Genomic DNA, 10,839 nt, shown 5'->3' with positions numbered 1-10,839 from the left:
CAAACCAGGCGGCCTTCCTAGCAAATTCTAAAGCAAAGAGCCTAGATGCACGCATATAGAGAACGTAAGTTCACAAAGTTGGTAAAAGAGTTAAAAAAGACTTACTATGTGGTGTCGACCGTCGAAGATGATGGTTGTCCGACTGAAAGGATGGCAGAACCTTGTTCTTGAAGTGGCATAGCCAGCACAGTAGTTCATCGACAAAACAAATCCGAGAAGCGCCGTCAGGTATAAGAACGAAAGTTGGGGCTCTGGGAAACAGGCGGCGGCGCAGAGCTAACAGGCGGCGATGTATGTCGTCGGCAATGTCGGACATGCAAAGCTAGAACAACGTTCGTGTTTTCTTAAGATGGTTCGAAGATGGAAAAGTGCCAAATGTTGTTTTCTTGGGGTATTTATACCAGCCCCAAATTCTGGCCCACGATCCAACGGTCAGGTGCCTCTTCATCAGATGGTCAGGAATCGCGCAAGGGGCATTTATGAGTTCTTTTAGCCTGGATCCTCGCCGTCTCAGATCCGACGGCCTAGGAGTGGTGGATGCCAAAGGACGCCCCATCCTACGGTCCACCTCATTCTAGGGATATTAATGATGGCCCCCACCCCCCCCCCCCCCGTGCGGATGGGACGCCTCGTGACGTGCACTGACACCCTAGTCTAGGCCTAGCGACCCTTGGGAGGTCTAGGCGACCCTTCAAGGCCCGTGCAACAATCACACGGTGACACGTGTATCATTTTCATAGAGCGGGCCGAAGGTAAACGACCCCAGATCGTGGTGAACGACCCGGGCTGATTGTGCTACCAATGCCACGTTCTTATGACCGGACCCCCGAAATCAGGCAAGAACTGGGGAGGCAACCTGGCGAGTGCCGCGGTGATGGTGTAACCCTCCTCCCGGCAAGCCCGAGCGAAGGCTTGGGGGGTAAATGTTATCCCCATTTCCTGCATGGGCTCTGGGCTTTCGTCTTGGCCTGCTGTCAGAGGGCCGGCTCGGCCCGTTGACCCGTCCCAAGGTCTCTTGGTATGGAGAGTGCCCTAGGGGCTGGGTATGGACCGGGGACTGAAGACTGGGCCCATTGGAGTGTCCGTGATGCGCCTCCGGGTTCGTCCCTCGACGAGGATGGTCTGGGCGATGCCCCGAGCGTCCGGATCGTCGCGGCCTGTGCGTCCTGGTCTCGGACCCTGATATGGTCCGGGCTTATGGTAAATGGAGTGGGCCAATGGTAAACGGACCTGGATCACCTGATCCCCAGTCGAAGGGCCCAAGCGTCCAGGACCCTGAAGCCGCCTCATTCCGCGTGGGCGTTGTCCCCACTTTTCGCCTGCAGAAAGGGTCACCTCGGGATTGCACACTGATGTGTCAGGACTGCGCAGCCAAATACCCTGACTGGTCTTGTCTCCTGAATCAGCCTCGTGACTCGAAGTGGTCAGAACCAAAGCGCCGTTTTTTCGGGCGAGGCATAGTTCTAAGGTCAACCTATTGGGCCTTATCTGGTTTGAATTTCGCGTATTTTATTTCTTTTTGTATTGGGCCTCCACTACAGAGGTCGCTCGTATCTGTTTCCCCGATGGGCCTGGGTTTGGTCCGGCCCAGATCTGGTATTCCCATCAGCATATAAATATAAGCCACAGAGCACTGTAAACTCTCTCTCGATCCCAGGAAAAAGACAGAGAATCTGTCGAGAGATAGAGAAAAAACTCCATTGTAAAAGCTTCTTCAAGCTCTAATAACATAGACTCGTGGACTAAGGCTAATTAACGCCCCAACCACGTAAAGACCCTGTGTCAATCTTCTATTTCCGTTATTATTATTAGTAAATATTATTCATTGATAGAGTTGCCGAAAATCTCGGTTAACATTAAGGTAACTGGTTACTTTGGTAAATAATTTGTTCCTTTTTTAGAGTGTCTGTTTTTAATGATTCTAAGTGATCATTTATTTGTGATTTGAAACTTTTCTTGTTTCTATATTTGATATGTTTTTGCTTTGTATAGGTTGTATGCTTTTTTCATGTGTTGTGCAATTTTATAGGTAACTGGTTACTTTTGGTATGTAATTGCTTTCTTTTCTGAGTTATTGTTTATAATGATTTTCATTAATCATTTTTAAGTTTGATTTTTAGGTGTTGCTGTTTTATAGTTGTTTGCTTCCCTTGTATAGGGTGTAATGTACCTAGATAAGTCTACATGTAACTGGTTACCCTACAAGTGTATGCACTTTCATGTGTTGTTTAATGTTCGAGGTAACTAGTTACTTGTTGGATGTAACTGGTTTTTTTTTTTTTTTGATTAGTTGTTTCTAATTCTGCTACATAATCATTTTTATTTGTGATTTTTTATTGTTCTTGTTTTAATTTTGATTTTTTTTAATTGTATATGTTGTAATGTAGCTGGTTAAGTTTTAAAGTAACTTGTTTTCTTAGATGTGTATGATTTTTTTAATGTTGTAGTTATTATTTATTTTAATTTTCTTTTTTGTGGTATTTGTGTTCTATTTTATTCAGGCTGTGCATTATATGATCAAACCAGAGTTTCAGTTTGGAAGTAAGGTTCAGCAATGGAATAAACAAGAAGTTATAGTTGATTTGAAAAAAGTCTTCACCAAGAAGCAGAAGGCTATGTTTAGAAAAACTCCTTTTGGTCATTTTTTGGATTTGCCAAGTACTGCATGGCAAGCACAGCTTGTACATAGTGTTTTGATGGGGGAAGTTCATCAGGAAAAAGAAGAATTTGAGTTTTGGTTTAAGCTTGGTGATAAGGTAGTGAGGTTTTCTATTAGTGAGTTTGGATTAATTACTGGGCTAGATTGTGCTGGAAGTGTTGATTTAAGTATGTTTCCTGATGGTAAAAAATGTATTAGGAAAGAATTTTTCCCTGGTGTTAAAGGGAATGACAAAGTTAGCAAAAATGAAGTTAGTAATCTTTTTAATTCAAAGAATTTTAATGATATGGGGGATGAGCTTGTTGTGAAGTTGGGGATTGTTCACTTTTTGGCTGGTTTTTTGTCTGTGACCCTGAATGAGAACAAGTTTTGTGGCAACAAGTTTTTGGTATGGTTGATTGTGAGCTTTCCATGTTGAAAAAATTTGCATTTGGCAAACTTTTGTGGCAAGGAACTAGGTGTTATATGCGCTCTGCTTTAAAAGAGAGGAATGCTCTTTACATGAAGATTCCTAGAAAAGCATATGGGTCTCTTAATAATTGGAGTTACAAATGTTTTGGTTTTCCTCTTGCATTCCTTATATGGATTTACGAGACACTTCCAATTGGTTCATCTTTCTTATGTCAAAGGATTGGTTCTTGATTTCCATGGATATTGAATTGGCATAGCAAGGATAGTGTGAGTTATCAAGAATTTCTTGAGAAAGTCTTTATAGATGAGAAGGTAATTTTTTTCCTCTTTTGTTTTGTGTTGTATTTTTGTATCTGTTATATTTGTTTTATAATTGTAAGTAACTGGTTACTTCTCATTTTATAGTTTTTTTTTTATATTTCATATTTAATTATTTAAGCTTTTTGTTGTTATTCATGTTCTTTTTATTTGATTCTCTTTATTTTTTTTTAATTCTGATGAAATTTGATGTCAGTATTGTCGTTCCTAATGCGAAGGAAAAGAAATTCGGTATCTTGAAAAATTTATCATTTGAAAGTGTATTATGTCCAACACCATCACCTATAGGTGAGGAGGTGAGGACATTCCACTATGGGACATGCCTTTGTTGACACCTGGACTTTTTCTGCCAAAGAAGCGTTTGGAGGTTTGTTTTTGTTTTGTTTTGTTTTTTTTTCTTTCATTTTTTACTTTTTTTAAAACCCTATATGTGATTATGTTTTGATGTTTTTGTTTTCTTGTTTAATTGTATGTAGGATAAATATAACAAGATCAAATCAAGGAGTTACATATAAAGCTGACTGAAGTTTAAGCTTCCCAAAAGTTGATTATTGGTGAACTTGGTTCTTTGAAGAAAAGTTTTGAAGCTGATTTTGCTACAACTATCGGTTTGCTTGTAGACATTAAGTCTACTGTGTCTGTCAAAACTGATGGTGGAGATTTAGATTCTCAAAATAAAATGGACTTTGACCATGTTTCTCAGGTAAGCAGTTTCTTGTGTAATTGTCTTTTCCTATATTATTAGTTGTATATCTTGATTAAATATTTCATTGCTTTCTCCAGGAATATATTGATGATGTTTGTGTGTGAGGGGGGGGGTACCAAGATGTTGAAGTTGGTGAAAAGTTGGAGCTGATTTGGAGCATTCTGTGAAGATTACTTCAGATTTTGTTACTCCTGTTAAGGTATGTTGTTTTAATCATATTTTGTCTAAGGAAGTAGTATGTTTTTTATATTTGTTATAAATTATAAATTTTTTCCTTTTTGTTTTTGCAGAGTCAATCTAATGAAGCCTCGTTGTTATGCTCGACTCATTCAACTCCTACATTTCATGTGTCAAATGAAATGTGGAAGATGATAAATGAGTCTACTGAGAGACCATTAAAAGATAGCAGTAATATGGAGGATAAGAGCAATTGGTTGATTGTTGTTAATGATTCTTCAAGGGTGGTTGATCCTATGGCTATTTTGCCTAAGAAAAGAGAGGCAAAGCCGAGTGCTGTGGTCAAGTCTCCTTTCATGAAAAAGTGTGGATCTTCTGAAGATGAAGGTAAACACAAAATAAAGAAAACTATATTGGATAATATATGTCATTTTTCTAATGATCTTGGTCACAATCACACTGAAGAACAAGCTTCTGAGTTTCATAGTTGGATTGAAACTAAAGTCAAGCACAATAACAAGTATGTACAATTTGTTTATTTTTAATTTTGGGTTTGTGTGAAATTGTTTGTTTCATTTTCTAAAAATTGTTTGGTTTTTTTTTTAGGTTTAAGAAATATGATGATAACAAGGTTGAGTCATTGATCGATTTCACTTTTATTTTTATGGATGAGAAGACGTGGTTCTACCGTTTGTATTTTCCTGGGCAGTTTGTTGATTCATCTGTGAATTTCTTTCTTTTTATGTTGTGTTTATCATTTTTTTTAAAAAAAAATTCAATGATTTGCTTCAATTATATATTATTGTGTTTTGATGGGGTAACTAGTTCCCACGGTCATTTTTTGTGTTTCAACGATATGTGTAACTAGTTACCCAAATGTATAATCTAATAGTTTAGCTGGGGTAACTAGTTTCCATAACTATTTTTTGTGTTGCAATGCTTTGTGTAACTGGTTACCCAAATGTATAATTTTAATGTTTAGCTGATGGTAACTTGTTACCCAAACTTTTAATTTTGTTGTGCAACTGATTGGAACTGGTTACCCTTTGTTTTTTGATTATGTTATGTTGTAAGTGGTAACAGGTTTTTTCATAGTGGTCTTATAAGCATTTATTTTTTAAAATGCAGCATATTAATGTCATGATGTATTATTTGAGGAGAAAGGTTAAGTTATGCAAAGGTTTGAAGAGGAGAGTCTCTACTATTGATAGTTGTTTTGGCCAAAATATTGTGTTCATGTTTGAGAAGTTTATGAAATCAGGCAGTGGTACATTTAACATTGATGACAGTTGTGTTCCTTTGAAGATTATGAGGGGCAAGTCATTGTTTTGCAGCTCTCACTGGAATCTACTTGATCATGTTCTTATTCCTGTTAATGTAAAGGATCTTTCTCATTGGCTTTTGTTTCATTTTGACATAAAGATGAGGTTGCTCATTATTTATGATTCTATGTCGAGGGCGAGGCATGAAAATTTGAGTTTACCTGTAATTGAAGCATTTGCTATAATGATTCCTCTTCTATTGGAAAATATTGGTTTTTATGATCGTCCTGATATAAATATTGATCTTAGTCCTTGTGACGTCGCTAAGAATGATGTTTTGCAATTGACTATTACTAAAGGCGTTCCTCAACAAGTTGAGTGGTGAGTTTTTTTTAAATTTTGTTTATCTTGTTTGTTGCTGATTTTGTTTATATGTTCTTAGTTTTTTTTTTTTTTTTTGCAATATTGCAGCGATTGTGGGATTTTTACAACTTATTTTGTCGAGCAATTAATTCTTGGAAAGGAAAAAGAGATGCCAAAAGATCTTGATGCTCAGTTGCTTCGCCAAGACTTTTGTTCTTAGCTTGTATTTTCATGGGAAGAAGAAACAAGAAGATGGATATTTGACTAACGATGAGTTTTGTGAAAAGCTTTTGGATAGGAGGCAGAATAGGAGGAAGACTGCTGCATAGATTTACTTAAGACTGCTGCATAGGTTATTTAGGAAGCTATATGAAAGGATATTAGATTTTTTTTTTATTTTGTCTATACTCTAGACCAGATCAGCTTTTGGAAATGATATTTGACTTTTGGAAATGATGACCAATAGTTAGTTGGATTCTTACATATGTTAAATTGCTACTATTGTAAGACATTGGTTACTTAAGAATATCTTATATATCTTTTGATATTTTTTTTGTTTTATTTATCTGTACATATTCAGTTAGTTTTTCAGGGATATTTTAATGGTAACCAGGTACTTTGTTTGGTCTACATATTACATACGAAAGGGTAGCTAGTTACCTTTGGTGCTTGATGTTTTCAGTATTTTTTTTTTGTGACAATTGTTAGAGCAAAGTACCCAGTTTCTTGTTTATTTTTTTATTTCACGATTTAAATTTATATTTTATACATATTCTATTTGTAAAGCAACTGAGATATTTTAATGGTAACCAGGTACTTAGTTTGGTCTTCATCTTATATTAAAGAGGTAACTGATTACTTTTGTTGCTTGATGTCTTTTTTAAAGCTACTGGGATATTCAAAGCAATTGGGCTATAATAACTAGGTCCCCAGCTGGGTCATCATGTTATATACAAAGTGGTATCTAATTACCTTTGGTAACCACTAATCCACAATGTTATGTTTAATTTTTAAAAACCATATTTTTTCGGGTGTAGGTTGCATAAATATTTAACAGACAACAAAAAAACCAACAATTTATTCTAAAAGGAATTTTATATGCTTTGTGTAATCATTCAATGTATTTGAATTTGTAATAGAGTTATTATAATACTCAATAACAATATATGAATATGAAATTCAATGATTTAATGAATGAAGCTATGATAGGGTAGTTTTGATGTAATATATTAAGCTATGACTTTTGCTTTTTCAGCTTGTTTGCCTTGTCAATTGGTAGATTCTTGCAAGTCTTCTTGTTATGTCCTGGTTGGCCACATTTTCCACAGGTGATTATCACTTTTGGTTCCCCTCTTGATATTATTACTTTCTTTCTTGGTCTTCCTGCAAGGATTGTTGCCTTTGGAGGAAGCACCACTATGTCTAAGTGTTGTGGGAGATTCCATTCATCTTTATGGGGCAAAGGATGAACATTTTCTTCATACAATGCTTTCAAAGTATATGTTTTGTAAAACTTTGCACAGTAATCATACACTCCCAAGTTTCTCTTTGCAAATACAATGACTGCATGCCCACAAGGCATTTTATCTTCTTGAAACCTATTACAAGTACATGTTCTATTGTGTATATTTACTGTGAAATTGGTCCCCTTTTCATCACAAACTTGATATTCTATTGTGTTGAAAGGCAAGACCTAAAAATACTTTTGTCATGAATTAGAATAAAATAATAAACATTTATGTACAATTAATGTTGATGGTATCCTGTTCCCCCTCTATGTAGTTTATTGCTTTTTTTTTTTGCTGTTACGCAAGGTAACTAGTTACCATCCACTGACAAATTAAAGAATAGAAAGAATAAGTTTAGTTGCATACCTCATACTTCATTTTTGAAACAATGTCATGTCTCAACTCATTTTCTATAGTTGTAGCCACTTTTGTGAATGTTCCGTGTGCATTATTTGAGTTGTTCCAAACCCACTTTTGAACCAAACTACTAAGACATTCAATCAAGATATCAATAGGGAGATTTCTTGCAGCTTTTAGTGCAGCGCTGAGCGATTCTGCGATGTTGGAAGTCATCATGGTGTATCTTTTTGTTGGTGAGTATGATCTTGCCCAAGTTTCATACTTGGCTTTCTATAAATAGGGTCTAATGCGTCTGTCAAGTCTATCAAGGCCTCTCATGTAGTGTTCGCATTTTGTTTTTGTGTATTCTTTTGCTGCTGCAATGAAATTCCTTTGTAGCTCCTCTCCATGGTTTCCATACTTGCTTTTCAAATTATTGAGCTAGTGATACATGCAAGCTCCATGGAACGCATTTGGGTACACTATATGTACTACATTGTCTATGCTCTTGTGTTTGTCAGAAATAATAGCCAATCCTGTGAAGGTGACCAGTTACTTTTATAAGATACTAAAAGAAATAGCATGTATTTGTGTATTGGATTTGGGTAAGCAGTTCCTTTTTCTATGTAAACCAAAATATATAATTGAAGCTATCATACCTTCGGGTTCTCCATACGTGTCTCTCAGTTTGGAGAAGAACCAAATCCAAGAGTTATCATTTTCAGAGTTTGCTATTCCAAAAGCCAAGACAAAAATGTTGTTGTTTGAATCTAATGTTGGTGCTGAAAATAGGTTGCCGCCATATGCATTTTTTAAGAAAGTTCCATCAACAAAAATTATAGGCTTCAAGTATCTCCAACCTATGATTGAGTTAGAGAAAGCTATGTCTAGGTATTTGAATTTATCGTCATTGTCTGTGAGTATATGTGTTAATGTTCCTGGATTTGCTTGCTTCAAAGATACATTGGCAACTTTTGATATGAATCATCGGGGTTCCCTCTTACTAGAAGCAAATCTATTTCTCTTGATCTCCATGCTTTTGTGTATCCCATGGTTACTCCAAAGTCATCATTCATGTCATTCATGATGTCATTTGTAGTATAATTTCTTTTGATTCACTTGTACTTATTCTTCATTAATTCCCCAATTATGATGCTTTTTTGCTTGCCTATGATCCTCCATAACAATTTCAACAGAGCAAGTATGATTTGGAATGAATTTTTGTACCTTGAATAAATCTTGATTTCTGTATTTAGATGCTCTCACAAACTAGCTGCATGTGTCATCTGCGCAGGTAACCAGGTACTCTCTCGGTTCTAATCTTTTTATTTTGAACTAGAAGTTATGTAGCATGGCATAGTAGCTAAGAGTTGATTTGATTGTGTTATTGTCCTTGTTTTCTTGTCCTTGCTCTATTTTGTTCACTCTGTAATCAGATATTACTATTTGGATTTCCTCAAATTTCTTTTTTCTTTTTGTATTGTCTTCAATTATAAAATCAGCTACTTCTTCAAGAAGGTGAGGTATGTATGCCACATTGATGCCCTCATTTGTTGTGCTTGACATTCCTTCTTCAAGTAACATATGTTCATTGATGAAAGCTTTGTTTGCTTGCATTAATAATGTTCCCACCTCCATTTCTTCTGCTGTAGCTTCTTGATTTGCTAGTTGAAGAGGGTTATTTTCATCACTTGATTCTTGAACTATAGTTACACACAATGGTAAGTCTGTTATTTTTGCAACAACTTTTTTCTTTATTTCCATGTAGAACAAAACTTAATTGTCTGTTTCATCCTTCATTGGTGGTGTTCCTTTGGCTACTTGATAATAAACTTCAATGGTTGCTCTTATTTCCTTTATCTCCTCTTTTATCAAATTTACCAAGTTGTCAAGAGAACAATTTTGTGGAATCAATATCCCAGTTATTGTGTACCCTTCATACTCATTTTTTTCATTCCAAATGCCTCCAAATTGAACCAAGGAAGTAGTATTTTCCATACCTGTAAAAAAATTCAAATTTTTAAGGAGTTAATTGGTTGTAACTGGTGAAGGTAATTAGTTACTTTAGTCTGTAATTACATACCTTACTAAAAAACTTAATTGAAAAAAATGAAAAATTTTCAAGGTAACTGGTTACTTTGTTGTTATTGAATGTTTTGGCATTTAGAATTCAGACCAATATCAAATGATTTTTTATTGAAAAGACAAATTAGAATTTAAAATTGTAACGACCCCAAATTCACTAATGAGGCTTAAGAGCCTTGGTTAGTGTGTCGGGAGGGCATTGCTGGGTTAAATGTGGTTTGCATGACTTTATTGACTTAAATGCATAATTATATGATTAATAATGTTTGTATAGTTGTGTTGATGATAATATGATATATATATGTGATATATGTGAGAACCACATTATTATGTGGGTGGATCTGCAGAGCATGACTCAAGGTGATCCTAGGGCTAGTTAGCGGGGAAAAGTCACAATAGGGCTTAACAGCTAACTTTGGATAAGTCAAGGGTATTTTAGGTATCGGGTAGCTATTTAGACTATCGGGTTATGAAAATAAATATATGGAGATATATTTGAGGTTAGGAGGTTTAGGCGGGAATATTAGGGATTTTACCATTTTGCCTCGGGAACAGTTCCGGCACCCCAAGCCTTGGGATTAACTTAACAAGCAAGACAAACTTAAGGAAAACCATAGAAAGAAATATTAGACCGACTTTTTCTCAGCTCTTCTCTTTTTCTCTCTCTCAAGGAAAAACAAAGAAAAAGGAACACTGAAATCTTAAGGGAAACAAGCTGGGAATTTCTGAGAATTGAGCTGGATTTCTGAGGCTTAGTTCAAGACCTATTTAGGGAAATCAAATCAAGGTTAAGGTAAGGATTTAAACCCTGTGTTTTCTGAAGTTTAACCATGAGTTTTTAGTTGGTAATTGAGGTTATTGTCCAATTGATGTTTAGGGTGGAACTTGAGCTGGAAAACATTGGGAATCAGCTGGGTTTTGGTTAGAGGAAGGATTCTATTATCAAGGTAAGCATAAATTTATGAATTAGTGGTTTGAGTTTGGGATTTTGACTAGTTAGTTTGAGTGGTT

At 35.9% G+C, this 10,839-nt stretch overlaps 1 protein-coding gene across 1 annotated transcript; it reads right to left on the bottom strand.

Moving 5' to 3' along the window:
• Positions 1–7,130: 7,130 nt before the first annotated feature.
• LOC133832867 (uncharacterized) lies at positions 7,131–7,980 on the bottom strand. The gene is made up of 3 exons (XM_062263149.1): positions 7,771–7,980; positions 7,723–7,728; positions 7,131–7,589 (listed from the first exon to the last, which is right to left on the bottom strand). The coding sequence occupies exons 1-3, from the start codon at positions 7,978–7,980 to the stop codon at positions 7,131–7,133; spliced, it is 675 nt and encodes a 224-aa protein (XP_062119133.1).
• Positions 7,981–10,839: the final 2,859 nt, after the last annotated feature.

This window comes from Humulus lupulus, chromosome 4 (genome assembly GCF_963169125.1).
Source record: "Humulus lupulus chromosome 4, drHumLupu1.1, whole genome shotgun sequence".
Taxonomy (NCBI): Eukaryota; Viridiplantae; Streptophyta; class Magnoliopsida; order Rosales; family Cannabaceae; genus Humulus; species Humulus lupulus.
The sequence above is the reverse complement of the archived record's forward strand: the minus strand, read 5'-3'. Positions and strand labels throughout refer to the sequence as shown.

Coding starts and splice junctions, on each gene's coding strand:
- LOC133832867 (XM_062263149.1), bottom strand. CDS start 7,980: ATGATGACTTCCAACATCGCAGAATCGCTCAGCGCTGCACTAAAAGCT.